The sequence below is a fragment of the Coniophora puteana genome, assembly GCF_000271625.1.
Source record: "Coniophora puteana RWD-64-598 SS2 unplaced genomic scaffold CONPUscaffold_13, whole genome shotgun sequence".
In the NCBI taxonomy this organism is placed as follows: domain Eukaryota; kingdom Fungi; phylum Basidiomycota; class Agaricomycetes; order Boletales; family Coniophoraceae; genus Coniophora; species Coniophora puteana.
The window spans coordinates 1,258,373-1,284,694 of record NW_006913065.1 but is presented as its reverse complement, the minus strand read 5'-3'; the positions used below and the strand labels follow the sequence as shown (position 1 = coordinate 1,284,694).

General features: G+C 51.9%; 8 protein-coding genes across 8 annotated transcripts; 3 read left to right on the top strand and 5 right to left on the bottom strand.

Annotated features, from left to right (window-relative positions):
- Positions 1–107: 107 nt before the first annotated feature.
- On the bottom strand, positions 108–2,443 carry CONPUDRAFT_168645 (MFS sugar transporter; the record flags this gene model as incomplete). Its single annotated transcript, XM_007775044.1, has 8 exons — positions 108–616; positions 677–809; positions 868–986; positions 1,037–1,765; positions 1,826–1,937; positions 1,989–2,086; positions 2,139–2,293; positions 2,343–2,443. 8 exons carry the CDS (start codon positions 2,441–2,443, stop codon positions 156–158), a joined length of 1,908 nt encoding a protein of 635 aa, XP_007773234.1. The 3' UTR covers positions 108–155.
- Positions 2,444–4,633: 2,190 nt separating this feature from the next.
- On the bottom strand, positions 4,634–5,117 carry CONPUDRAFT_63194 (uncharacterized protein; the record flags this gene model as incomplete). The annotated part of the gene is made up of 3 exons (XM_007774672.1): positions 4,634–4,902; positions 4,962–5,012; positions 5,063–5,117. Coding segments are annotated over 3 exons (375 nt in total), but the record flags the coding sequence as incomplete, so codon positions are not given.
- A 675-nt stretch (positions 5,118–5,792) lies between these two features.
- CONPUDRAFT_110635 (acetyl-CoA synthetase-like protein) lies at positions 5,793–9,994 on the top strand. Its single transcript, XM_007775043.1, has 12 exons — positions 5,793–6,157; positions 6,217–6,484; positions 6,537–6,649; positions 6,715–7,070; positions 7,156–7,312; positions 7,382–7,475; positions 7,525–7,559; positions 7,613–7,655; positions 7,719–8,165; positions 8,224–8,780; positions 8,839–9,300; positions 9,365–9,994. The coding sequence occupies exons 1-12, from the start codon at positions 5,816–5,818 to the stop codon at positions 9,866–9,868; spliced, it is 3,378 nt and encodes a 1,125-aa protein (XP_007773233.1). The 5' UTR covers positions 5,793–5,815; the 3' UTR covers positions 9,869–9,994.
- Positions 9,995–10,164: 170 nt separating this feature from the next.
- Positions 10,165–11,881, bottom strand: CONPUDRAFT_92780 (uncharacterized protein; the record flags this gene model as incomplete). The annotated part of the gene is made up of 12 exons (XM_007775042.1): positions 10,165–10,398; positions 10,447–10,498; positions 10,556–10,766; positions 10,824–10,961; positions 11,029–11,088; positions 11,144–11,145; positions 11,412–11,440; positions 11,486–11,524; positions 11,595–11,609; positions 11,666–11,685; positions 11,744–11,776; positions 11,839–11,881. The coding sequence occupies 12 exons, from the start codon at positions 11,879–11,881 to the stop codon at positions 10,165–10,167; spliced, it is 876 nt and encodes a 291-aa protein (XP_007773232.1).
- A 1,197-nt stretch (positions 11,882–13,078) lies between these two features.
- On the top strand, positions 13,079–15,783 carry CONPUDRAFT_110632 (amino acid transporter). The gene is made up of 17 exons (XM_007775041.1): positions 13,079–13,133; positions 13,188–13,416; positions 13,471–13,498; positions 13,553–13,561; positions 13,613–13,627; positions 13,684–13,750; positions 13,825–14,021; positions 14,076–14,147; positions 14,201–14,277; positions 14,329–14,365; positions 14,424–14,555; positions 14,662–14,688; positions 14,740–14,957; positions 15,017–15,026; positions 15,084–15,512; positions 15,568–15,627; positions 15,684–15,783. Exons 2-17 carry the CDS (start codon positions 13,333–13,335, stop codon positions 15,770–15,772), a joined length of 1,551 nt encoding a protein of 516 aa, XP_007773231.1. The 5' UTR covers positions 13,079–13,133; positions 13,188–13,332; the 3' UTR covers positions 15,773–15,783.
- A 297-nt stretch (positions 15,784–16,080) lies between these two features.
- CONPUDRAFT_168642 (WD40 repeat-like protein) lies at positions 16,081–19,304 on the bottom strand. The gene is made up of 7 exons (XM_007775040.1): positions 18,204–19,304; positions 17,149–18,141; positions 17,006–17,089; positions 16,926–16,949; positions 16,802–16,870; positions 16,491–16,721; positions 16,081–16,428 (listed from the first exon to the last, which is right to left on the bottom strand). The coding sequence occupies exons 1-7, from the start codon at positions 19,263–19,265 to the stop codon at positions 16,231–16,233; spliced, it is 2,661 nt and encodes an 886-aa protein (XP_007773230.1). The 5' UTR covers positions 19,266–19,304; the 3' UTR covers positions 16,081–16,230.
- A 485-nt stretch (positions 19,305–19,789) lies between these two features.
- On the bottom strand, positions 19,790–23,288 carry CONPUDRAFT_130315 (uncharacterized protein). The gene is made up of 10 exons (XM_007775039.1): positions 22,197–23,288; positions 21,966–22,114; positions 21,529–21,760; positions 21,316–21,376; positions 21,108–21,256; positions 20,887–21,031; positions 20,529–20,826; positions 20,390–20,453; positions 20,279–20,333; positions 19,790–20,217 (listed from the first exon to the last, which is right to left on the bottom strand). Exons 1-10 carry the CDS (start codon positions 23,151–23,153, stop codon positions 20,165–20,167), a joined length of 2,163 nt encoding a protein of 720 aa, XP_007773229.1. The 5' UTR covers positions 23,154–23,288; the 3' UTR covers positions 19,790–20,164.
- A 962-nt stretch (positions 23,289–24,250) lies between these two features.
- On the top strand, positions 24,251–25,995 carry CONPUDRAFT_139518 (WD40 repeat-like protein). Its single transcript, XM_007775038.1, has 3 exons — positions 24,251–24,762; positions 24,816–25,808; positions 25,869–25,995. The coding sequence occupies exons 1-3, from the start codon at positions 24,256–24,258 to the stop codon at positions 25,911–25,913; spliced, it is 1,545 nt and encodes a 514-aa protein (XP_007773228.1). The 5' UTR covers positions 24,251–24,255; the 3' UTR covers positions 25,914–25,995.
- The last annotated feature ends 327 nt before the right edge of the window (positions 25,996–26,322 follow it).

Genomic DNA, 26,322 nt, shown 5'->3' with positions numbered 1-26,322 from the left:
TCGTGTTCTGTCGAGACTGATAGGCTCATATCGAAAGCTTTCAATGCATCTTTACAAGCTGGAATCCGGTATGTTACGTTCGAAAGTAAAGATACAAGAGTCTTTCATGAGTAGAGAATTATTAATGGCATGTATAGTACCGATGAACCTTCTTCTTAAAATGTACTGAAGTCGCTTGATGCCCCCTTTCCATGCCATTTATCTGGGGAACTACCATCCTCTCGCCTGTACAAAACCTCCCTCTCAGGGTTCTGACGCAGTACGTACTTCCTAAACCAGTAGCGAACCTGTCGAAGTCCATATGCAGCATGGACCCGGGTCGGAACAGCAAACACCTGATCGAGCTCTTCGAGCGTTTTCCCTTTGGTCTCCCGGACGAAGAGTAGGACAAGAACCCAAAGCACCAAGCACCACGCCGCGTAAAATCCAAAGGCACCCGCCGGTTGGAACTTGTAAAGTAGCGACGGAAAGCTGACAGCGAGGACAAAGTTGAAAAACCAGAGCGTTGCCGTCGCGAATGACATGCCTACTTCACGTAGATACAGAGGGAATGCTTCGGCAGAGTAGGTGAAAGGAACGGGGCCTTCACCAGGTGAGTAGAACATGCTATACAAATCTGCGAGTAGTGTATTAGTGAGGACACGTGGCGAGCTACATCGCACGTTGAAAGACGTACAAATCCCAAATAGCACACCCACTGACTGCCCGTTAGTGTTTTCTGCCTTTTGAACAAGGCCAGTCAGAAGAAGGCAGAGGCACAGGATTGGTAGGGTGGAGAGAAGCAGGTTCCGACGACCAAACGTATCGATCTAAGGTCATATTCAACATTTACAGAAGAACGCATTTTATAGGGAGCCCTGTACGCACCGTAAAGATTGCGGGGATAGCAAACAGCCAGTTGATTAAGCCAAACCCAAAGGATGCGAGGAGCGCCTTCTTATCGCTGAAACCATAGTTTGTGCGGAGGATAGTAGAAGAATAGTATGCTGGACAACGTAATCAGAAATATGCTTCGGTAGATATTGAAAGACCGTACCGATTACATTAACTCCGCAGAATTGCTGGCCAAACATAACGATCCACGACGCAATCGCTGCATTTCTGTTTCGACGGATCGTCACCATCTCTATGAGGCGACTTCGTCCCTTCTTCATATCGACTTCAGCCTGAAGTAAGACGTGGATATAATACAAGTCTCGGGCGGCCTGGACGCGGCCGAAACGCAGGCGCTCGAGTTCTTGGAGTGCTTTTCGGTATTTCCCTTGGCCAATGAGCCAGCGAGGAGACTCCGGCGCCCACAAAACCTGGATGCACACTATCAGCCCAGGTATACCCGCAGCACCAAGCATCAAGCGCCAGTTCAGTCCAACTATCCCGTGACCCGGATCGGGGACAGCGTGGAAGGCTATGTTCACGAGATATCCAAGCATGATGCCAAATGCGGTCCACATTTGCCACATCATGACTAAGGCCCCACGTATGCGAGCGGGGGCGCACTCGGCTGTGTATACAGGCACGGTTGTTGACTTTGGCCCGATACCGAACCCAAGGAAGAAACGCGCGATGAAAAGATGCCACCAGGAGCCGGTGAGTGCAGCCCAGATGCATGTGATGAAGGAGATAAAGCAGGTAATGAAAATCGTTTTCTTTCGACCAAAATATCGGTTTAGTGGATGTGTAAGCCAGCAAGCAACGACTCCGCAACAGAGGTACGGAGCCGCATTGACAAGGCCCATAAGCCCTGAATCCCTCGATGTTTCTTTTCCTAGACAATAAGAAACACGAGAATGAGACTGCGATTTCGTCCGATGGGCGTGAAGCATACCGTTCGAATCGGGGCCAATACCAAACTGTGAAGGATAGTAAAGTTGAGCGCCATTAATCACCGCTTCGTCCATGCCTTGTACGGCTGCAGCCATTGACGCCATTATCACCATCTAAGCATAGCCAAGGTCAGGAAGAACATGACGGATTGGAGCTATGCATACATAGTAAAGTGTTCCTGTCTGCTTCCACTTGTTAGTTACCTCCTCTCGCAAAATCCGTATGTCTTCTTCATCAAACAACTCCGGATGGTTTTCATACGCTGAGAAGGGTGAATTGGTACCAAATTTCTTTAATAATAATACCTTACTCACCATCCGGATCCTGGGCGACGAGTGCGCCTTTCTTCAGATATTCAACGGTGTCCCCGTCTGTAAGACCTCTTTCTACTGCGAAGACTTCCACATCGTGCATTAGATCCTCGAAAGGGATTCCACGGAGGGGATTGGACAGGGTGGCTTCGTTGTTGCTTTACAACAGTTAGTGCCAGAACGAGGCACATGAGGGTCACAACCTACGAAACAGCTCTCTTTTGGGCGTCTATCTCAGTCTCATGTTGAAAAGAACGTCGTCGGCTGGAGACGAGCTCTATGTCATCGTGGATCCCGAGCGTGTTCATGGCAGAAGAGCAAACGAGGACAGAGGGAAAGGGAAAGACAAGAGCGCCAGATGGACTCTTGTGGGTTCGCTCACTACTATATGTATATGAGCGGCTTGGTGGACATGAAGTGTCCGCTGCTGGCGGGTTGACCGGCCAAGATGTCAGGATCTACCTGTTTACGCAACTTGCTTAGTAACGATCCGTTCACTGGCGTCATGAGCGGGAAGTATACATAGTGTACAAAAAGGACGGAGAGTGCCATCGTCCACCGACGGCGCTTAAAGAATGACAGCTACAGGAAGTCGCCTTGAAGAAGTGAAGTGGTGTCAGTTGACACAGCACTTCACAGCACCTGAAGCCAGCTGAAGCGCTGAAGCCCCACAGTGGAGACCCCATGACTTCACTTGGCATGATACCGGTAACCAGACAATTATATAAAAGCCGGCATGTTCTATGCAGAGCTTTGATTCCAGAAAAAGAGTTGGAGCGCGATATCATAGCCCGACCGAGATACTGCAGTCCCAATGTAAAACGTGCTACAACGGACGGAGCAAGAACTTAGGGCTGCGGAGGTGGCGTTTTTGCAGCAAATGGAGACGACTATGCAGGCGTCAATTGCAACGAGTGCCCCAAAGATCCCCAAAATCAACAGAACATACGGATGGAAGCGCCCGGCAGTGTCTACAGAATGATGTGGGGGAGTTAGCCTTGAAGTGAGTTCAGTACTTACCGCATCGAGGGAGGGGCGGGGTTGGGGTAGTGTGGAAGTACGTTCACAACCTAATCCAAAGATATTTGGATGGTCACGCGGCCTTAGACGAACCATGCAGCTGATCTCGACTATTGGTGTTGGATGGCAATACCGTCGGTTGAAATGCCTTCATGTTGTAATTGGGTTGCCTACCTAGTTCTTGCGAAGGGCTATGCAGCGATAAGCAAGTGGCTGAGAACGATGCTGCATGCACTTGGCCGACGATCCCATTAATGGTATCTCCGATCGTGTCGCTATCCAGCAAACAAATTAATCTGCAAGAACTACATGGCGCCGAACAATACATGTGTCCTACCCTTCTGAGCTTCGTCCTTTCCCCTCCCTTCTGATCCTCTCGGGGGTCTTCAGTTCAATTGCATCTCCGAGATCCTCACGAGTGGCTATCCGGACCTGCATTGCATCTGCCCATCCACGTGATTCTGTGACACATTGTATGCGAAAGCTCTCCTCCGCATTCCCCCCGGAAGCTGATGCACTAGAGGTAGACAACACAGGCTTCGGATCGAGGCCAGAGCGTGCGTCAAAAGACATATTTGGTGACGGATCTTCTGTATATGACGTTGGCTCTTCAAAGTGCGCGAGAGCATTTCGGGCGTAGTATCGATTGTTGAGGCCCGCCATAAGCGAGTTCGTGTACCTGTCAGTTGAAAGGCATGTGAGAAATGGAAGGGACACAACGCCCACCTCAAAAAGTAAACGACATACAATTTTCCGAGGTTTATGGCGCTTGCGAATAATAAATAACAATGACAACCTTTCGACACATAAGAGGTGCGTCAACGCACCAAAACATATGCAGGTTGGCATGCTGGCGGAGGTTAGGTGAGCGATACTATTCAAAGAAAGCTATAGGACATAGCACTTACCTGAAAAGAGAGAAACAAGACAACATCCATGATTGAGAAAACGGCTGTGAAGGCGGTCAGCCAAGCCGAACTGTAAGCGTGGAGGACACCAGGATTGCACCCGTCATGGTTCCGGTTTCGATGGTGAGCTGTATCATCCTCCGCACCACCTGTTTTGTCTTTTCAAAAGCACTGCCTGTTTTAGTAAGCTAACGTATGCAGACGAATTGAAACAGATCAAAATCGGACCACTCCAGAACATCAGATGCCTTACCAGGATTGTCATGGACAGCGCGATCGAAAAGTCCGTGATCGCACTGGTCACATGCCAAACCTATTAGAGAAACGACGGTTATACCTGCGGCACTTCACACACAACGTAGAAGAAATCAAACTCACAGTCACAGCGGGTGATAAACTCGGAAGCTCCGAGAAGTTCTGGAGCTCGAGAAGCTACCAGAAAGGCAGGAGGGTCGCTGTCAACGGAGATCTTGGGATTCATCACAGAATAAATCACACCTGGATCCCGCTCGCTATCCCGGCGCACCCTTGCGGCAATGCCCCCTGATGAAATAAAAACACCAAGCCTTGTTATTTTGGTTTGATCATTTGCACCACACAGCCACTCACCAGGGCAATTCCTCCAGAGAGAAACCAAAGCTTCCCCAGAATCCAAACCCTCCAACTGAAGAATAATTGGACAACCATCGAAACAGCCCCAGTCATGACCGGGACATTGAACCAAGAAAGTCGATATTCGACAAGACTCGCCGGATTGCCAAGGTTTTTGACAAACCATCCAAAGGCGTCGGAGGTCATAAGAAGCGTCTGGACGGTTTCCCAGAGATAAAGTGCATATACTGGACCAATCGATCACACGTGAGCATGCGTGCGCACATACATAGAAACTATAGCGTACCCAGGCACTTTATGCGCCGAGAGTCATTTGGGTAGTGAACGTGGTATAGAACTAGGTGCTGGGTGAAGAAGATGGCGGAGCATGCGAGCGAAAGTACTTACAAATCTGAACGGTCAACACTCCGAGAAGGGCCCAGTTCACGAAATATCCAAGTATCTGAACAAGAGATAAGCTCGCTCGCTGATTGGAGCATTAGACCAGAAACTGACGCACCAGAGGCCCAGCCCTGTGTCATCATTGCCCATAGGAGATCAGCCTTTTGACAGAACAGCTTCCAAGCAATGATTAAACTCACAGTAGAGGAAGGTCATCGCTGTTTGACATCGATGCGCTTACTAGGACTGAGGATAAATCGATAAAGGACAATAAGAGAGGGTGGGATCGGAAGACGAGCGAAGGCAAGAGGAGTTACGAGGGTCGCTGCATGGTTTCCACTTCCTTTCACCACATGCACGGTAATGAATCGCTTGAGTCGCCTTAATCGTACCCAGCTAGAAGACAGCAGGCGCACCTGGGCCTGATACTTGATCATGGGCGTGTATTAACAAGATATTCATAGCGATGCCGAGGATCCGAAACCCATAAGAGTTTCAAGCGCTGCAGCAGCTCATACCAAAGCATATGAGTCCTCACGAAAAAGTGCTTGGCCTGTCATCTCAGGCTGAGGTGCAAAACGACATCAGAACAGCCCCAAGCCCAATGATGTACGCGGTAGGTTTGAGATGATAGGGTAGGTGTTGGTCCGGAAGCTTCCATTTCCGGCGGTGTAAGGTTACAATAAGCCGAAAAGGGAGTCGCTTTTATCCACGAGTTCATCTTCATCAGCGGCCTCGTCCTGGTCATCCGCAAGCATCATGTCGGCTCACCTCGCTACTCTTCAACCTAGCGAGCCTTTCGAAATCAACGGCCTCTCAGTACCCGCCGTCTACAGCCAAGTCGCCCATCTCTATCCAGAACGCCTCTTTGCCCGCATCCTCTTCGACGATGGTTGTTCAGTTCCGTCATTGCAAGATGTTACCTGGAAGACGCTTTTAGATGACGTTTCTCGTCTCGTCTCGGTGCTGCGAGGCCGTATGCCAGACAGCCGAAGCGGAGTAGCGGAGACTGACTGTGCCGCTCGAACCGTGGGAGTATTGGCAACAAGCAGCTACCCTTACTACGTCCTTCTCGTTTCACTTTGGTTCTTAGAATGCGAGGTGCGCTGAGGTTTCTTCTACTTTACGAGCTTGTCCTGAAAAAACATGTGTCTGAACAGCCCATTCTGATTTCGACACGCAACAGCCCTGCTGCGATCGCCCACCTTCTGAGCGAGGCTCACGCTGTTGCTCTTATCTGCGACTCCAGTCAAATTTCTTCCGCACACGGGGCATGCGGTCTTTCAGAATCCCAGGTCTCAATTTTCAGTCTTGAAGAGCTTATCACTCTCGCCGATGGCGACGAGTACGTGGGAGTAGCAAGGCCACCGCCACCAGAGTTGAGTCCTGATCGAGTGCTACATTACATGCACACAAGCGGATCTTCCGGTATATGCTCTTGTTTTCGCAGGGGTATTTAACGTTGACTAAGGCTATATAGGCCACCCAAAGCTTGTTTCTAGACGGCACAAAGATTTTGTTAGTGGCGTTTCCAACCGATCCGCCCAAGCATTCGCGGGATCGCCTGCATATGCACCTCTACCTCTCTTCCATGTACGCATATATATATATCAACGATGGTGCCTATTATCGGACAATTAACTCGCATGTTTTGGCAGGGAATGGGACTCTACGCATCGACACGCTGGCCTCTCGGCTCCGGCGTCGCATTTACCTTCCTTACAGGTGTCCCTCAGTCATATACCGCATCCACATCCGTCTCGCGTCTTCTCTCGCTACACACTCCTCCACCGCCTCCGAGTCCTCAGGCTCTCTTGCGTCACCTGTCTGTCCTACCCCGGGCACTCGTCTTCATCGCACCGGTTCTTATCGAAGGGCTGGCCCATCTTCCAAGTAATGAGCTGGCACCATTGCAAAATGTCCAGCGTGTGTTCGTCGGTGGTGCTCCTATGAATGACGCAAAGGCTCGGCAGCTCATCGGGAAAGGCGTGCCCGTTGTCTCTGCATATGGATCGTGAGTCGTATCCTGCGCTCTCACGGAATATACTACTCCAGGAGTAGTGTTACTGACAGACTACATGCGTACTTGGGGACTGTAGGAGCGAAACGAGTCTCATCAGTACCCTCGATCCACGTCCGACAGACTCGGCCGATGAAGCCGATGAATGGGCGTATATCCGCTTCCGGGACGACAGGTTCGGAATTCATCTCCCGCCTATGGATGCCGAGGGTCGCGTGCGCGAGCTGGTAGTTTCCGTAGGTCACAGTTGCAATCAATCAGTAACGGGAAGCTGATTGATGAACTGCAACATTTCGTCGACTCAGCCTACGGAGTACAACTCCCCGGTAGTGATCAATCACGATGATCCGGTCGGATTTGCGACGCGGGATCTTTGGGTTGCACATCCACACAAGCAAGGTAAGGTCCATCCCTTCTCAACATCTCGCTGCTTATTGAGTGTTGACAGGTCTCTGGCTTCATATTGGGCGTAAGGACGACGTCGTATGTCATTATTGTTTGCATGCTCTTTTACATAAAGTTTATGCTGCTCTCAGACCGTCCTCAGCACCGGAGAGAAAACGGATAACAAACAAATTGGTGAGTCATCGCCGTTCCGGAATATACTCATCTCGTGGACTTGACTGACCCGAATTGAGACAGAGAAGCTCCTCTTAGCTGACCCAAACATCGCCCGCGTTCTCGTCTTTGGCGTCTCTCGCCCTTTCAATGGTGTTCTTCTCGAGCCTTCTCCCTCTGCGCCTTCTTCGGGACCCGACTTCCTTGCACGCATTGCGCCAACTCTGAGGACCCTAAACTCGACCGTACCTACACACTCTCGGATATTGGATGGTATGGCACTCGTCACGAGTCCCGACCGGCCGTTCGCCCTATCTGACAAGGGAAGTATCAAGGTCAAGGAGACGCTTGGCCAGTATGAGGAAGATATAAAGGGCGCATACGAAGCTATCCTCCACGGAGGGCTCAAACGCGCGGACTGGAGAAATGTTGAACTGAAGACCGAAGAAGACGTACTCTCGCTTGTCAGGCGCATAGTGCGTGACATCGTAAGGGTTGAGTATGAAGACGAAGATGACTTCTTCTTGCGCGGTACGTTCCTGATGTAACGTTTAGCTTTGATGTAAGTTGACACTCACCCATCCGCAAGGCATGGACTCGCTGCACGCCGTTCAGCTGCGCGCCGCGCTCTTACAGACTGGGCGATTCCTGCCACAGCAGACACTACCAAATGTTGTGTACGCCTACCCTAGTAAAGCTCGCCTCTCTCGCTTCCTGTCGTCGCAGCTCTTTGAGTCTACATCAGTCTCTAACTCGGACCGGCAGGCCGGTGGGCGGAATAGAGAGCAAGACATTGAAGCCCTCGTCGTTCGTTTTACTGACGGCCTGGACAAGCTTAGCCGCAATCATACCAGTATTACAAGCGACGAAGCATGTGACGATGGCAAAGCGATCGTGCTAAGTGGCGCTACTGGAAGCCTCGGTGCTCATTCGTTATACGACCTCTTAGGGAGAAAGGACGTTAGGAGGGTGTGGTGTTTACATAGAGCCAAGGATGGAACCGACCCGTATGATCAGCAATGCCAAGCCTTCGATGAGCGTGGGCTTCCTCTCAGGGTCTTAGAGGAGCAACGGGGGAAGCTTCGTTTCGTACGCATCGACGTCGGGACACCACGGCTGGCGATTGATGGCGAGATTATTGGGGAGGTATGGTCGTTTGATATCCTCTTAGCTCAGTCAAGAGTTAGCTCATCGATCGTCCCAGATTTGCAGAGAAGCGACACACATCATCCATGTCGCTTGGCACCTCAACTTCAATTTACCCTTGTCCCACTTCATACCACACGTTTCAGGCACACGTGCTCTGGTGGACCTCGCTCTTTCGTCTCGTCGGCCTAATCCTCCTAAATTCGTCTTTATTTCCTCTATCGGGGCGGTTGCGCATTATGTTGCTTCCCATTCTAACTCGATCCCCACCCACGAGCAAGTGCCCGAGCGCCCTTTTCAAGATCCAAGTCTACCGGCACACAGCGGCTACGCGGAGTCTAAGTATGTGGCGGAACGCATTTTGGACGCTGTATGCAAATGTGCGGGTCTGAGGTGCGCGATCTTGCGTGCTGGACAGCTCGCTGGCAGCAGTGGAAGCGGATATTGGAACCCGAGAGAGTACGTGCCCATCCTGTTTGCGAGCGCCAGGATGATGGGTTGTGTGCCTGGGGATTTACCGGTGTGTATATTCGTCTCAAAATCAAAATCCCTCCCATATGTAAATTGCGCTTACGACGTTGTAGGACGCATACTGGCTACCTGTCGATGTCGCAGCTAAAGCAACAGTTGATATGTCTCTATCGATCACCGGCATTAACAGGGACAGCTCACGATCCCATGCTGAGTACTACCACCTTAGCAATCCCACGTTGACACCATGGCCCGTCATTGTCGATCGCTTCCTCCACGCTATGATGTCCTCTTCACAGACGACCGGTGACCGTGTACATTCCATACGTATCGTTCCGTCAACAGAATGGCTCGCTGAACTAGAAAATCTCGCCCACAATTACGACTCAGAAACACATAACAGCGTGACTACGAAGGTTCCAGCGCTCCAATTGCTTCAGTTCTTCAACGACTTCGCGAAACGTGGGCCAGGCGCAGGAGGAGATATGTGGGTGAAACTGGAGACTACGCGTGCATTGGCAATGGCCCATGAGATTGACTATGGACAGATCTCACAGGAGTTAGTAAAGCGGTATGTGCGTTGGATGGAGCGGCCTAAGACTGTGAAGCTGGAGTAATAATCAGGTCGACTCAGTGTTAGCGTTCTTGGTATATTTCCACTAGCGTTCGACAATTGCAGACTTTACCCTCGCATTATACCGGTTTAAAGAATGATACATGGTCATCATGTACAACAAATCAATTGGAGGCAGTTTACATTCACATATTTTAGACCGAAGATGCTGAGTGTTCAGTGCCATCTTCAATTCAGCATGGTAACTGTGCTTTAAGATTTAACGTGTTGTTTCTTAGATGAGGATAAGAACAAATCCGTGTGCCACGGTGAACAATGCTGTCTCAGCGTCGATTTCTATTATCTCGCCTCTACATCCCTTGATTCTATCAGCGGGTCTATACTAGTCCCTGCCCTAGGTACACTAAATTCGTCGACTAGCTCCGCATCGGCGAACATCATCCCAGTTGCATAGTCGGTCATACTATACTGTGCATTACTGACATCCTGACGTCGAATATTAAGGACAAGTCGCGTTCCCAGAGTAATTTGGAGGAGCGGGATGAAGGGAACCGTTAAAGCGTTCATCGCATGCTTTGGCTGCATCAAGACACGCTCATTGGTAGAATGCGATGGACGTACGTTTTTACTGACGAGCCATGTTGTCAGGGACATGGCACAGAGGCATATATTTCTGGCCGGGGTTCATGGGCATTAGCAGTTCTTGGAAGTGGCGGCGTATAAAACTCACATGGTGAATAGGATGAAACTGTCTCTGATCAGCACTTCCCGAAGCGATAAGCGTCCATCATCATGGCTTTGAGTCGATGCATTCCGGACAAAGCCTCGGACCGCGAATAGGAATATGAGAAGCTCGAAAGTTAATATAGGTCCAAATGCTGGTACAAATCGAATGCGGACGCCTTCGATTAGACATGCAGCTCCGGACGGGTCGACGCTGGCTACAGTGTGAATCGAAGATTTAGTTCCTTCAACCGAGATGCCCGCGTGAGACGTACCGTAGACCGTGCCGGGACCTATAGAAGACCAGATGGTAACCAGGATCACGACCGCCTGCGCGATGAATACTATAGTTAAACAACCAACAATCGCCTTCGAGCGACTATTCATGGCCCAGACACGAAGGATCATCAGAACTGCAATCACCAACAGTACACTGGTGCTGAGTGGGGAGCCGAGTAAGGTAAGAGCAACGTCGCTCACCTTGAACAGCAAACGCTATCCCTAGCATGCCCCAGCATTGCAGTTCGAAGAGCATGTAACCTTTTTCCATGTAAGTTTCTGACTTGGGATTGGGGAAGAAATGATGTCCACGTACATCTGCAACCCTTGAGAAAAGGTTACACGCTCAAGAGATCACGTACGCCTTTACGCTCATGATTACCGTCACTATATAAGATAGAAAGTGGACATACAGTGACGTGTACGGACGGCATTAGTTGGACTGGTATCAAACGTTGGTCAGGCTAACACAATCCGTTAACAGAGGAAATTTGGGAGCATACAAGTCAAAGCAACTCTGAAATAGAATGTCAGCGGTGGAGGTCACGACCTTAAATCCGCTCAAGCGACATAAATAGACTCACATCATAACGACGTGGCCCCAGTAGCGGATCTTTGCAGTACTTAGGGGGGTCGCTTCTCGAGTAGATTGGCTTACCAGTAGGTACAGCAACGATGGAGTGGTTGATACTAGAGTCTGTACAAGCGGGCATTAGCTGAACTATGCAACCAGGCAGCAACGGCAGCGTGACCGTAGTAACACTCGCCCATATGAAAGATATCTGGTTAAGTTAGCAAGGGCAATGGGCATTTGGTGTTCCTTGTGGAATGTTCTTACCTCATCGCCGATGTCAAGAACTGAGTAGACGTATCGTTATGGGTCCCGCGTGATTGAATCAGTGATTGAGCTACTGACCATGATCGTATACAAGAACAGTCTGCACAGCGACTGCAAGAAGCAATGTGTTAAAAGAGACGAACCCAGCAGAGATTTTGTCATACTGTGCTCACTTTGAAAACAATTCCCGAGAAATCCTGTTTCAGCGGGTGTCATGGAGAAGAAAAGTGGGGGTAAAACCAAAGCCAGAGAGAACATATACCGAGGAGCACTTATAAGAGGAATGTCTCTCTCAAGAAGCGCACGTGTGACGACGAAGGTGGTTCGCAATGATGGAGCCCACGATCATTGTGACGAGTTACAACCAGTCCGGCGGGAGTACCGCATCAACCTACGATCGTACATGGTATTCTCACGACAGCCACCCTGCAAAGTCGAGAGGTACATCAGCAGCAGAATCCTCAAGTCGCTGGCCTCACTCAGAGAGTTTCATGAAACGAAGGCTTACCACGCCTGTCAGCTTGAGGTACCAGTTTGTCTCCTCCAACCCGAGCAATCGAGTAGTTTCTGGGTCGCTTGAGTCACGAGATTCGGGACTCGAGATAAGATGGCGTAGTGAAGAGCCATGGACATGTGTATAGGGGCTCAAGATAGGACACTCAGCGTCGATTTTTATAGGAGCTCAGCGTCTTAGGCTAGTAGAGTTACTCGCCCGTGAGCCAAACGTAACCACGGTGCATTGGTTGTCTCGTATGAGTTCCTCGGTCCGTTCCTGAGGTAGATACTTTGAGAAGAACCGCAGATGCATGAGTACACACCAGGGATAAGCACCGACAAAGGATATGTCTAGGAGTCAGCGCTTCAGCGTTAGATTCGAAGGGTGCGGTTGAGGTTGTGTTGATCCCGTGTTGAACCGTTGGCGGCGGACGCGTTGCCGACTGTTGCCGACGCGTCGCGGCAAGCCTTCCGGAAGTTGCCCGAAACCCTTTCCTCTCATTATAAGTTCCGTCAACCTAGTGGCAAGACCTGTCCTGCTCAACGTCCAGCCCTCCATCAACGTTGGTCAAGACAGTGCTAGTGCTGCACCTACACTATAAATCTCGATCAATGACAAGGGGGTCTCTGCCTAATACATAAATCGGCGGGATGACAGCTCTAACTGAGACAGGTTTTCGGCAACGTGATGCGCCTGCCAGAAGCTCAGTCCCGCCATCATGTTTCTTGTCGACGATAATGCAAAGGCCCAGAGTCAGCACTAGCTATAGTGTTCACAAACTCAATTTTCAGCTTCTTTCCCTTGATATTTCTCCAAACTCCAGGCGCACGCACATTCTCCGAGGAGCCTGTGCCATGTTGGTGTTGATAAGCCGCTTTCCCAGCGATGCACATCACGAGATTCCCGGACATTACAGTGAGAAGGAGTCTTTAGACCAGTTCAATTGCATCGCACCGAATACTTGCGCATAGGGTAAGTGCCGGGCCTTCGATATCTATCCTTATTCAGTTGACCCTTCGATAAGAGTCCCACAGATGACGATGCATGGAGTCCGACATCGCATTCGTGTTCCGACCACGCTTCTTACTCGGATAGCTCGGATACTTAATAGCTTTCACTCTCCACAGATCCCAGTTCGTCTGCCACTACCAGCCACTGTACTTACTCGAACATGGGCCTCCCGGAAACTGGCAGTAGCGACCAGGCAGCTACGGAGGGCTTGCAGCAACTTGGATACAAGCAAGAGATGACACGGGTAAAGAGACTTATCTCATAATAGCTTGCTTTGGTTGACGGGTGTCCTCCTCAGTCTCGTGGCCTCGCACATATCTTGTTCAGTGAGTCACTCGTCTTTGTGAACCATCTATGCCGCTTATCTGTCTTTTTACCAGTGACATTAGGTGCGCTAACTATACTGATAGAGGCGGCTTAGGACTGATGAGGGGTGTCAGCTATCATGGCAGTTCGTGAGTAGGACTTTGTTCTGGTCTACCGTTGAGTGTCATCATCTAACCTGTGGAAGCATACGGGCTCGCAGCTCCGATCGCGACTTCGCTTGTGGCAGGTGGACCAGCAGTAATGATTTGGGGGTGCGTTCAATCATTCACCCTTTGCTTGAGTCCCCCCGTACTGAGCGCTGGCAACTACCATGAATCTCGCTTAGGTGGATCTTGGTCGCCGTTCTTACTCAGACCCTTGCCCTATCTCTCGCAGAGATTTGTTCGAAATACCCGACATCAGCGGGAGCGTACTACTGGTGCTATCGCCTGGCATCGCCTCAGAGGCGTCTTGTGATATCATGGATCAATGGGTGGCTTACTATGGTCGGTGTCTGGACCATTGCTTTAAGTGTCACGTTCGGTGAGCCAGTTTCCAAGCTTTTCCATATAGTGTGATGTCATGCTGCTAGTACAGGCACTGCACAGTTGGTGGTTGCGGGCGCAGGAATATACTTGCCGAACTGGGTTGCGACACCCTGGCAAACCTGTGAGCGGGTGCTGCCCCTCTAAGCTTATACGCTTATGACTGCTTTGGACTAGATTTGATCTTCCTCGCCGTGACAGCCGTTGCATGCTTCTTTTGCCTCTTCCTCAACAGGCTACTACCAAGCATTGATGTGAGCAATATGGCCCGTCCCGAAGACCACTGCTCAAACATCTATCAATAGATTCTGTGCGCAATTTGGACGGCCCTTGGAATTATAGGTATGTTAGTTGGGTAACAATTACGTGCTGGTAGTATGACATCTTTTCTCGCCGTTAGTTATCTTGATATGCCTATCCTCCAAAGCCGCAGCCGGAAGGCATTCCGCCGCGTATGCCCTAGGACAATATGACGCTTCAGCATCAGGCTGGACGCCTGGATGGTCCTTCTTCATCGGACTTCTGCCCGTATGTTCATTTGTCATGTACTTTACCGCAGGCGCTAAATGTCCCAGCCTGGTAATGCTTTTATCTCTGGCCTACCCCGAGACGCTAACGCTTATGACGCTGACTATCAGCATACACCTTCTCTGCGATAGGGATGGGTGAGCACCGTGACGTTCCTAATACTGTTCTCGCCCTCATATTATCATTAGTCGCAAGCATGGCTGAAGAAGTGCATAACCCATCCCATATCCTGCCGCAGGCGATAACCTGGTCGATTCCCATTGGCGCGATATGGGGAATTATCTTTTTGCTGCCTATCACATTCACTTTGCCGGACGTAGCGACGCTGATCTCAGTTTCTTCGGGGCAACCGGTTGGTGTGATGTTCACTCTCGCAATGGGATCTCAAGGGGGAGGATTCGGGCTTGTGAGTTACTTTACGCAAGATACTAGCCGAGTATTTCACTAACGCCAGCCGTATCCCAGTGGTTTATCAGTGAGTCTCATCATGCTGGTATTCGCCTCAGCGGCACTTATAATCCACTCCTATCAGTCTTCGGCATAGGCATGTTCTGCGCCATCTCCATCTCGTGTGCAGCATCTCGTGCAACTTGGGCCTTTGCACGGGATAAAGCCCTCCCGCTACACACCTACTTCTCCCACGTGAACACACGACTTGACGACGTCCCTGTCAACGCGTACATCCTGTCTACGGCCATCCAAGTTCTACTGGGACTCATCTACCTCGGTTCGTCGGCTGCCTTCAACGCATTTGTGGGCGTGGCGGTCATGTGCCTGGGCGCTTCTTACGCGATGCCGGTGGCGATTTCGCTGCTCAATGGCCGGAAAGACGTTCATGACGCGCCATTCTCTCTGGGGAAGTGGGGAAACGTTGTCAATGCGATCGCCGTGCTGTGGATAATGTTCGCGATCGTGTTGTTCTCAATGCCAGCCGTGATCCCCGTCACACAATCATCCATGAGTCCGTGGTACTTGCTTCGTGTGCGATCCATCCACCTCACGGAGATTGTGCCCAGATTATGCATCCGTCGTGTTTGTTGGGTTTGGACTTTTTAGTGCAGTATGGTATATGATCGGTGGGTAATTTATAATCGTGCAATGTACATTTCACTTATTGACGACATGCGACTAGATGGACGGCATCACTATACGGGTCCTCCTGTGCCGGAAGTCACCGAGATGAAACAGACTCCAAGCGAAGGTGGCTCGACTGACGAATGAAAAGAAATCCTGTCGCATATTAGAGGCCTGCGTATTTTCAGCTTCGAGCTCAATAAATTGGGTAATAGGCCTTCATGGCTAATTATCCCGTCCGTAGTCTATCTACCACTGCAGTAGGGACATGTACGATGCGGATATGATATGAGCAACGCCAGATTCTTTACATGGAGGAAACGTCTGCTTTGCTTTGCATACTTATATTTGTCTTTCTCCACTGACCCTTCCGAGTCCCAAGGGGAAAGTAACACTCTTCCTACATATCCTGGAGTTACTCTACCCCGCTCTTCTTTATGTTTTCACTTCAATTGGCTGTTCGAAAAACGATGATGTATCAAAGAATTGGTTAAGTTGATGTTCCATCCTGCCACATACAAAGTAAATATCTTTGAAACAGAAGATGGAGTAGCTGTTGATTCTGACGATAAACATGCTGATCGTACTTCATGGTCGCTCGGTCATTATTTGCAATGTGGAATACAAAGGCAGAAGAACACAGTGTCAACCAAGCCATGATCGCTCTCATTGTCGCTACCTGATCTAGTGTCAGGCGGATTGGGGTCTTCTGATTCTTCTGGCGAATCGCTTCCTTCGTCCGACTCAGGTTCTTCCTGCGAGTTACGCCTCCTGCGAGGCTTTTCTGCTGCTGCAAGTACGCGCTGACCTTCATTTTCAGCACAACATCCAAAGCGAGTACAGGCAACTATGCGCAATGACGTACCGGCTTATCACGAGCGGTGACCACATCTTTGTCCCTGGTACCGTGACGGCGGATGCGGCGCATGACGTGCCCCTTCGCAGAAGCATAAGTTGCGCTCTTGTCTTTGAGCTTTGCGCTGTGTTTCGATGTAGACTCATTTTGTCGAATACGCCATATACCCTTCAAAAAGCCCATTTTGCGCTGGCGATTCTCGGTAGGCTTGGTGGTCTGGATACTTTCGGAACCTTTGTGCTATTAGATTGTCAAATCAGCGTGAGGTCCAGAATGAAGTAAGAATATAACGGCAATGTGCAGAAGGGAATGGTACTTACGTCTGCATCGTCCCAAAAGTTTCTAACTTGGTGGGCCTGCTTGCTCTGCCGTGTAACAGTAGCCGGAATCTAGGACGTAGCAGTGATCTCAGTGCTAGTAGCGCATTATGTGAGGGCAACTGACCTCCATAAAACTGTCGTACGAATGCTACATCCATGATATTTAGGATATAGCGACATGAAGGTCATGCTGTTAAAACATACCCTCGGCAGGTCAGTGGTACGCTTTCCCGCACGTAGATCTCCTTGGGGTTCATATGGACTGCGGCCAGGACTAACTGACTCGTTCTAGCAACAAACGCTCACAGTTCGTCAGGTTTTGTGTCAGAATCTGAATGGTACCATACCTGACTATCAGACTTCGTTTTCTCCAGGAGAATATCACCTGTGGCTACATCCCACATACAGAGCGTACAGTCTCTTGAACCACTCAGGATGCGCTCGCCATCGGGGGAGAACGCGGCAGCCTTCAAACTACCACCATGACCTTCGAGTGGCTCATGTATGCGCTCGCCTGTGGCGGCGTTCCAAACGCAGATCGTCCAGTCGTCAGTTCCAGCAGTAAGCAGCGTCGAACCGTCACTAGACCAGTCTACTGCACCGACCGGGCCTGAATGTATCTGTATGGCGTCGAACACTAGATTTCCGGTGGTAATGTTCCAAGCTCGCGCGGTACAGTCGTCGGAGCCGCTGAGTAGGCATGTCCCATCCGGCGAGAAGCAGAGTGCACGTACGCAGTCATCGTGACGGAACGGACCAGCAACTCGGCCGAACGTCTGCCAATCCCAAATTAAAATGGTGTTATCCTCCGCACCGCTGGCCAGCTTTGATTCATCCTTGGAGAGCGAGAGAGCGCACACAGGACCGGTATGGGCTTCAAGGACGTGCACCATCTTTCCAGTGTCTCCCTCCCAGCACCGAATTGTCCCGTCGTTACCTCCGCTGACGAGACGGGAGCCGTCAGCAGCGAGCTTCACGGCCAAGACTGCGCCAGTGTGACCCGTAAGTGGACCCAGTAACAGCTCCCCTGATTCGATATCGAACAGCCTCACTGTAGCGTCATCGGAAGCGGTTGCTAGTTTCTTATCATCTGCAGAAATAGACAGTGCGTTGACAGGCCCTTGTTTGAATGGCTCGCCCACCTGGAGGCCCGTTCGTGAATCCCAGACTTGCACGCCTCCATCTGCGCCAGAGGTCACAAAAAGCTCCCCATCAGAGAACCACACCACACCGGTGACGGCTTCTCCAGCGCACATCTTTCCATCGTTGCTAAAATGGACATGACGGCCGGGACCACCTTTGTTTTTCTCTTCAAGTTCACGCTGTTCTGCGTCTGAGATCTACCATGATCCCAATTGCACGTCTGGTCAGATGAATCGACATATTTCAACGTCGCACTCACCACAGGAAGCACCGCTTTACCAGTATTTGCATCCCAAACCTGTATTCGCCCGGCATCCGCCCTCTCCGAGCTGTTATCTGCTGACACAAAGTATTTCCCGTCTGGCGAATAAGCGACCGCCCAGATCGAACCAATGTGTCTGTGGAGAGAACCATTGAAAAGCATTTGGCCCTTGTCGACATCCCAGACGCATACGACCAAGTCAGGCGATCTACTGCCAGCAACGAGATGCTGACTGTCTGGAGACCACGCGACACTGGCAACACCAAACCATCTGAATGGCCCTTTGGCAGTCTTTCCTGTCTCCGCACCCCATATGCGAATAGTACGGTCGTCCGACCCGCTCGCAAGGAAGGCGCCGTTAGGCGAGTACGCCACCACGTTCACTTCGCCCTTGTGTACGTTAATGGGGGGAATCGCTAGCTTGCACTTCTCCACGTCGAAGATGCGAATCTGATGGTCGTTTGAAGCGGCGGCAAGTCGATTTCCGCCTGGTGCCCAGGTGACAGAATAAACCTCACTGCCAGCACTGCCATCTAGCTCGACTACAAGCTTGTGCGTGAGCGCGTTCCAAAGCTTGACTTTGCCAGAGTCCCCGCCGGCGCTGGCCACGAGCTTTCCATCGGGTGAGTACTGTACCGACAACAAGCTCCTGGTTTCCGCTTTGACCGCATCCCCCACTTGTTTATACCCGTCCCCCGCGTCCCAGAACTGCAACAGCTGGCCATAGGTGCCAGACACGAGGAACTTGCCATTAGGCGAATAAGAGAGGGTCCTGACCGCGGATGCAGGGCCCTTGATCGTTTCTCCTTCCTGTTTGCCTGTCTTGCTGCTCCAGATGCGGATAGTCCTGTCTCTCGATCCAGTAGCAATGCGCCTCCCGTCAGGGGAATACGCGACAGCCCAGACTCCATTCGTATGGCCAGAAAAGGGTTTGGGTTGACCTTCGTCTCCGGCAGGCTTTGCGTTTTGAGATTGTGCAATGGAGTGTGCGACATCTGCGGTTTCAGCCACTGGTTGTCCTTGTATCTCTGAAAGATCAGGCATGAGGTCGGGCGACATGAGTGTTAACGTTAGGGACGTGAGCAATGCGGGCGCCACTAAGTGTTCGAGAAGCGCTGAAAGAGAAAACGCTGCGCACAGTGCACAGCATGCAAAGAATTGTTAGAAAGTCCCACGATAGCCGCGCGCGACACCCAAATATCGTGGTTACAGTCGACTATAGACCAAAAACAAACATCTGAAACATGTGCATAAGGCTCCGCTTAGCTTTGTTTCATGCCGGCTGACTGAAATAAGAAAAAGAATCCTTACAACCTGATCAAGATCAGTGAAAGACTCAAACCACTTACCAAATCATCGATGAAAACGACGACGAAAATATACACTACGAAAACACCATCATAATTAACTGGTACGAGTACTGTACGGGTTGACGTGAGGATATAAAGCTAAGAAACATGAGCGTAAGCGACGTGCACGGTTGCGTGTCATTGACTAGGGCGAGCGATACGTAAGGTACGGCGACATGAGGAAGGCGAGTGGATAAAACGACCAGCCCGTGTGTATAGCTGAAAGGCAGTGGGGGCAGTGAAAAGAGAGTGCACGACATGCGGTAGGCAAGGCGGGTGATGGGAGGGAAGGCCGAATGTAGAGCATGCGAGGATCCGAAGACTGTACGGGATGGGAGTGTTATCGAATAAAGGAAACATATGAATGGCGAAGGAATGAAGGAATAATGATAATATGAAGCAGACCTCATCAAACAGGTACGCGGGGAGAACAACCGTCCATCACTCGGTGACATCACATAAGTGCGGGAAGAATGAGGAAGAAGCCAGAGAAAAATGTCGGCGCTGAAATTCTCAGGGTAAGTCGCGCAGCCAGGATGCAGAAGTGACACAAGTATCCACGACTGGAGGTGGAGGGACACCAGGGGCCGCAAGGTTAACGTTTAACGTTTAACCCTCAGCTTCCATAGCCTCTTTCTCGAGCTTCTTCTTCATGGCGCTCACTGTAAGTTGCATTTACTGATCAGGAACAATGGCAACAGTTCAAGGAAATGCTGTACGCACCATCACGCGATATCTGACCCGAGTTAAGCCATCCAGGCGGGAATGAAGCCACAATCTACCAAACACCGTCAGCGCGATGCTCCAGACTCATCTCCGTGAGACGTTCCGCACCTTCTGATACAACACCTTCCGCGTCCCCTGCTCGCTCACAATCTGATTATTCCCTTCGAGTTCACTACAAAACACAGCCAAATCACATCAGCACACCGCGTCCCAACCGAAGCTCCGAGAAGAACAGGAGAGAGCTCACTTCTTCTCATTCTCCAACCGACAGCACTCGTTGCTCAGCAACACGAGCTGCCATATGATCTGCTTCATCTCCTCCGTCAGTCTGTACTTCTGCGCCGGCGGGTGCGCGTCTCTCCCTGCCATGCCGCCCGCGCCCTCTTCTCTGCCCTCACCGCCGTCGTCGGCGCCCCCGTCCAGAGCCGAGGCAGTAGACAGCGCGTTGGCGGTAGCAGAGGGTTCGGCCATTTCTTCGTCTTTGATATCGGAGCCCGGTCCGCCAGCTACCGGCGTACCGTCCGAGCGCTTCTCTTGGCGCTTCTCTGAGTACAATTGTGATTCGTTAGGACGAGTAGACGGGGGAAATGGGCGAGAGGACTCACCCCACTGCACAACGGCGCGCTCCCACTCCTCCTTCGCGCGCGGGAAACCCTCCTTCGTGAGCGCGGCGAGCTGCGCGAGTAGCTTCTCCTGCTCGTCCGTGAGGATCTTGACATGGTCGACGAATACGAGGCGTTTGATGAGTTTCTATAAATCAACTTAGATGTTAGCGCCCGTGCCCATGTTTTTCGCTTCATGTCGAGAGGGAAACGACACGACTCACAGACATAGTAAACCGATTATACGGGAACAAGACAGGCATGAGGTTGAAAAAGTCGTCATCGTACTCGCCCAGGTGCACAGCTTTGAGTGCAACCTCGGCTAGCAGGGGCTTGAGTGTTGGCGGGAACTTGGATTTGTTCTCCCATGTTTCTGTTACATAGCCAAATATCAGGAAGGGCCCATGGTAGCTTGTATACGAAGATGCGTACGATTTGAAATGGCAGCTTTGAGATCATCGAATGCTGTTTGGAGCTCGGGCTTGAAGTCTCGCTGTACAAATCCGAGTCGAAGAAGAAGGAAGAATAGACGCATATAACGACGATAAAGGCAGCCAGGTGGGTATATGTGCAAGATAAGCAAAAACCATCAGAACCCTCATCCTCTCTACGCCCAGAACAAAACGGATGAAAAACGAAACTCACAATATCCACAACCTTCCGCTTCTTTCCGTTCTCCTCCACGACCGTATAGTTCTTCCGCCGCTTGCCCTCGGGCGCGCCAGGTTGCCGCGAGCCGACGAGCGCGGCGCTCACGCTCAGCGAGCTGAGCACGGGGTTTTCCCGTGCAGGGTCTGGTTTGGCGTGCGTCCCGTTGGCACCGCCGGGAACTTCATGTGCAGGGCTCTTTTTGGACTTGGGTTTTCGGGCAGGGGTTCTGTTGTGAGGCGATGGGTTGGGTACGAGAAAGGATTGAAAAGGTGGGTGTATGTAGGGTATGCGTGAGTTGAAGTACGAAAAGTTGGGTATATGCGCGCGTTTGGGTGTAGGCGGATGAGTACATGCGCATAGTTGGTGAGGAAAAGGTGATGTAGTGGGCAATGAGCATAGGACCACATAGGAGAACATAAGATACAACGCACTTGTCCTTGAGAAGCGCAACCTCTCCACTCGAAACATAAAATCCCTGCTGCTTCGTCTGCGCAAAATAATGTCTATCGTCGATAGCGAGCTCCGAGTCGTCGATGAACGGGTCGGCCGTGTCATAGTACTCGGACGCGTGGTTCTTTTTCTGTGCGCCACAATAGACGCCCAATACGGGTTCAATATGACCTAATCAGCATTTAATCAAATCGACAACGGATCAGACACACCTTCCTCTTTCGTTTAGCCCCCTCGGGCGGCCCGGTCCCTCCTTCCCCTGTACCATCTCCACCGGCACCTCCCTCATGCTCGACGTCTGTCGCATAGTGCTTGCCAAGATGCGTTGTAGGCAGCGCAGGCGATGGCGGACGCTGCCCCGTCTCCCGGGCCAAAGCGCGCACGTCCACCTCGTAGTTCTCCGGCCCGCCCAGCCGAATCTCGAGCCGGATCGTCTGCAACGGGGGCGGGGGCGGTGGAGGCGGCGTTCCAGGTGAGGGAGAGCGCGGGCGCCCTTTTTTCTTTACGGCCTTTGAGCTCGGCTTGCTGGATGATGCCTTAGTGGCTTCGGTGGTGTCGGTGCCGACGGCGGTCATGTCAGATTCGGCGGTCATAGGCGGGGCGGGGAGGTCGGACGCGGACGCGACGGATGTGACGGGCACGGCTGCGGGCGGCGTTGTGAGTGGCTTGGCACTAGGCTCACGCTGGCCTGGCGGGGGGATCTCGACGACCGAGTCGTCGTCGTCCTCTTCTTCGCTGTCTGTTTCTTCGTCGCCTTCTTCTGCTTCCTCAGCTTCCTCAGCCTCTTCACCGTCTTCTCCCTCCTCGCCCTCGCCCTCAGCCTCCTCGCCTTCGTCCCCTTCTTCACCCTCGCCCTCGCCCTCCTCTTCGTCCTCAGACGCGCTTTCGTTCTCGCCCGACCGCGAACCTTCTCCTTCATCCCCTGAAACTAAATGTGGCTCCACATCTCCGGCCTCAGCGGGGTACGCCCCCACCGTGCCCCGCGACGACGACGATGACGACGTCGAGCGCAACGTCGTTAACGGTGGGCGCGACGCCGAGGGTGCAACCGAGACCGGTATGGGCCGCGCCGCGATAGGCGGGACGGAGATGGGCGCACTGTGATGGAAGTTCACCCGCGGGGTGCTGGGGAGCATGTCGAGCATTTCCACGTCGGCGTCGTCTGACATGTTGTCGGCGATAGTGTTATTATCCCAGGCGAATAATATACCGATTGCTGTGAGGTCCCTGTGTGAGTCAAGAGGCGGGAGGGGCTCGGGAGAGGGGGGGAGGGGGAAGGGGAGGGTAGGTGTGATGGAAGTTGGAGATGCGTGGGGTCTCGTTGGCAAGGCGGGCGGGGGGAGGGGAGGGAGAAAATCGGGGGTGTTTTGGAGGGGCCTGGAGGCTGGGGACCTTCCTGATAAGGAACGTCTCGCGGCATCTCTTCTGCTGTGCTTGCCCTGTCTCTTTCATTTTCCGCTGCTCAAACCTTCCCAGACAAGCCTGAACCCGCAACTTTCGCTCCCGCCACCTTACGTAATTGACTCCCACGACCCGGTACCTTCCCTGCTCCCCTCCCCACAGACTATCTCCCTGTACAAATACTCCCTGCAAGATACAACGCCTTGGGAAGGCTCTTTTTGAAGCGCTTGTCCGTTGACTGGACTATCGGACCCGCTACTATTCGCCTCCCCTTTGTCCAGGCTGCTTGATTTTCTTGTCCTTCCGCTGTCTTCTCCCTCATCCAACCTCGGCCGCCAGTCATCTGAAACCCCAACCATGGTTACCACACCAGAAACACAGCAAGAAGACACTCCACCTGAAATGCGAAGTGTTGATCCTCGAACTACAGAGGAGACAAACGGAGGCGACTCGAAGCCTTTCACAGGTCACACGAAGGGTATCATGGCCATCGCATACACACCTGATGGAAAATCCATCGCGACGTGCTCACGGGACCATACAATCCGCATCTGGGATGCAACCCTGGGTACGCAAGTAGGTGGTACGATGCACGGACATACAGACGAAGTCGACGGCATTTGCTATTCTCCCGACGGAACGGTTCTTGTATCTGGCAGCGATGACGGCACTGTGCGCGTCTGGGACGTCGCAGACACCAGGAACACACTTGTACAGGTCCTAAAGTGTGGCGAGGACTCGAATCAGGTGTGGCCTGCCACTATTTCTCCAGACGGACAGTACATTGCTAGCGGTGACAGCGAAGGAAAACTCAGACTATGGGACGCATACAGCTACTCCCTCGTATCTGAGTACGGGGGTCATCACGGTATGATATTCTCCATCGCCTGGGAGCCGAGCGGGAAACGAATCGCGACCGGTTGCATCGATTGCAAGGTTCGCATCTTCGACTTGACGAACCCTGACATAGCGGCGTTGCTCATCGAGGGACATCAAGGCATGGTCAAGTCGGTGATGTACTCATCAGATGGAAAATTCCTCGCAAGCGGCGCAGACGATTCTACCGTGCGGCTGTGGGATGCTCGGACGGGAAGGCCCGTGAAGAGTCCGTTTCGAGGTCACAGGGACGGGGTCAACTGCGTGGCATGGTCTCCCGACAACACGCGCATTGCTAGTGGCTCCTTTGACCGCGAAGTTCGCGTTTGGGACGTCAGCACGGGTCAGGCTTTGTTCCGGGGGGCGTTATACGCACACGGAGATCACGTACGGAGCGTCTCATACTCTCCTGATGGGATGTACTTTACTTCAGCTGATAGCGGTGCCCCTCCTCGAGTTCAGATTTGGGATGCACGGACAGGCAAAGCAACACTTCCGTCGGTGAGCACCACTCTGTGAGCCAAGTATACATCGTGATGACCAGTCCCCATCAGCTTTCTGACGATGAGCACGCTGCCTTCAAAGAATCGGCTGAACGATGCTTCTACTTTGTAGAAGAACAGAGACGCAGTAATCCCGGGAAAATGAAAGCTGGAGCGTCTGTGTTAGCTACCACGTGGTTCCTAGACGGGCAACGCTTTGCAACTGCGGGAGAAGAACCTCTGGTACGAATCTGGAATGCGCAGACTGGGCTCCAGGTTGGTGAACTTCCATGTCACCATGATCTCACCAATGCACTGTCCATCTCTGAGGACGGCGCGAAGCTCGCAACGGCATCAGATAGCGGCTCCATTCGCCTGTTCGACACGGCAGCTATGGAGTCGCTGATGGAACCTCTCAATAGCCACGATGGATCAGTTTACGCTGTCGAGCTGACACCTGACGGCTCTAGAGCGATCAGCGGAGGCAAGGATGGGACTGTGCGGTTTTGGGATGCACTCACAAGCCAGGTGCAACAGCTTCTCGAGGCGCACACCGATGCTGTTCGTACGCTCTCGGTGACAGAAGACTTGACCAAGGTGGCGAGTGGTGGAGACGACAAATGCATCTACATCTGGGACTTGGAAAACTACCAGCGACTCGCAGGACCGTTTCAGCACGATGGCCCGGTTCGCGCCGTGTGCTTCTCACCCGACGGCTCTTGCCTCATCAGCGGCTCGGACGACTTCACCGTTCGCGTTTGGGACATCGCGACCGCAGCCCTCTCGTTCGATCCTATCCGCGTTCACACAGGCCCAATCGGGGCTGTAGACTGGTCGCCAGACGGTACGAAGCTGCTGACTGCCGGCGCTGACGATTCGACAATATGGATCTGGGATGCGTCTACGGGCGACTGCATTCTTGGCCCTTTGGAGGGCGGTGAAGATGGTATACGGGCTGCTGCTTTCTCCCCGGACGGAAAGCGCTTCGTTGGCGGGTTCATGGACCACACGCTGCGTGTGTGGGACACCGCCACGGGTGCGGTTCCTCTATCAACAGAAGAGGAGGTAAAGTCGCTGTTTGACCTATGACTTATTTTGTTCTAACCGCTGTGTACCATCCATTAGTCGAATTCAGCGCAAGAGGAGGCAGACGCGGATGCAGACAGCTGAGAAGGCATTTGTACCGTTCCTGCATATTATTTAACGGATTCAAAAATAAGTATCATGATCATTCAAATACAATATTTGGCCCACGGTCCTACCCCATTTGTCTAGTAACGGTTGGCTCTCAGCATGTGCAACTGAACCCACTTTCTCACTCATGTTACATAGTCTGTGTAGTCTGTGTACTATCCGATGGAGGCTCTTCGAACATCCGGTGTTGCTTTCGCCGTATGCCGAGACCCATTCGACGACTTTGCAAACCCGACCTTCATCATAGTTGTTTGAGACTGAGTTGAGTAGCAATCCCGTTAGCACTGAGCATCATTACCAACCTATGCAGCATACGAGGACTTACACGGCTCTGGCGGCCTGTCTCTTCACGGGAAACTCTTGGACTTAAACCGAACTCCACATC

What these genes read in the sequence shown, in the direction of transcription:
- CONPUDRAFT_110635 (XM_007775043.1), top strand. Translation starts at nt 5,816, where the DNA reads ATGTCGGCTCACCTCGCTACTCTTCAACCTAGCGAGCCTTTCGAAATC. An exon ending in TTGGGCGTAAGGACGACGTC is followed by an intron (nt 7,560 to 7,612) that starts GTATGTCATTAT and finishes TGCTGCTCTCAG; the next exon opens with ACCGTCCTCAGCACCGGAGA. An exon ending in GTGTGCCTGGGGATTTACCG is followed by an intron (nt 9,301 to 9,364) that starts GTGTGTATATTC and finishes ACGACGTTGTAG; the next exon opens with GACGCATACTGGCTACCTGT.
- CONPUDRAFT_110632 (XM_007775041.1), top strand. Translation starts at nt 13,333, where the DNA reads ATGGGCCTCCCGGAAACTGGCAGTAGCGACCAGGCAGCTACGGAGGGC. An exon ending in ACAAGCAAGAGATGACACGG is followed by an intron (nt 13,417 to 13,470) that starts GTAAAGAGACTT and finishes TGTCCTCCTCAG; the next exon opens with TCTCGTGGCCTCGCACATAT. An exon ending in TGCGACACCCTGGCAAACCT is followed by an intron (nt 14,148 to 14,200) that starts GTGAGCGGGTGC and finishes GCTTTGGACTAG; the next exon opens with ATTTGATCTTCCTCGCCGTG.
- CONPUDRAFT_168642 (XM_007775040.1), bottom strand. Translation starts at nt 19,265, where the DNA reads ATGTCGCCCGACCTCATGCCTGATCTTTCAGAGATACAAGGACAACCA. An exon ending in GTAAAGCGGTGCTTCCTGTG is followed by an intron (nt 18,142 to 18,203) that starts GTGAGTGCGACG and finishes GGATCATGGTAG; the next exon opens with ATCTCAGACGCAGAACAGCG. An exon ending in CGTACGACAGTTTTATGGAG is followed by an intron (nt 16,871 to 16,925) that starts GTCAGTTGCCCT and finishes GCTACGTCCTAG; the next exon opens with ATTCCGGCTACTGTTACACG.
- CONPUDRAFT_130315 (XM_007775039.1), bottom strand. Translation starts at nt 23,153, where the DNA reads ATGTCAGACGACGCCGACGTGGAAATGCTCGACATGCTCCCCAGCACC. An exon ending in AGCGGAAGGTTGTGGATATT is followed by an intron (nt 21,377 to 21,528) that starts GTGAGTTTCGTT and finishes GGATTTGTACAG; the next exon opens with CGAGACTTCAAGCCCGAGCT. An exon ending in GGGTCAGATATCGCGTGATG is followed by an intron (nt 20,218 to 20,278) that starts GTGCGTACAGCA and finishes TGCAACTTACAG; the next exon opens with TGAGCGCCATGAAGAAGAAG.
- CONPUDRAFT_139518 (XM_007775038.1), top strand. Translation starts at nt 24,256, where the DNA reads ATGATATTCTCCATCGCCTGGGAGCCGAGCGGGAAACGAATCGCGACC. An exon ending in GCAAAGCAACACTTCCGTCG is followed by an intron (nt 24,763 to 24,815) that starts GTGAGCACCACT and finishes AGTCCCCATCAG; the next exon opens with CTTTCTGACGATGAGCACGC. An exon ending in CTCTATCAACAGAAGAGGAG is followed by an intron (nt 25,809 to 25,868) that starts GTAAAGTCGCTG and finishes ACCATCCATTAG; the next exon opens with TCGAATTCAGCGCAAGAGGA.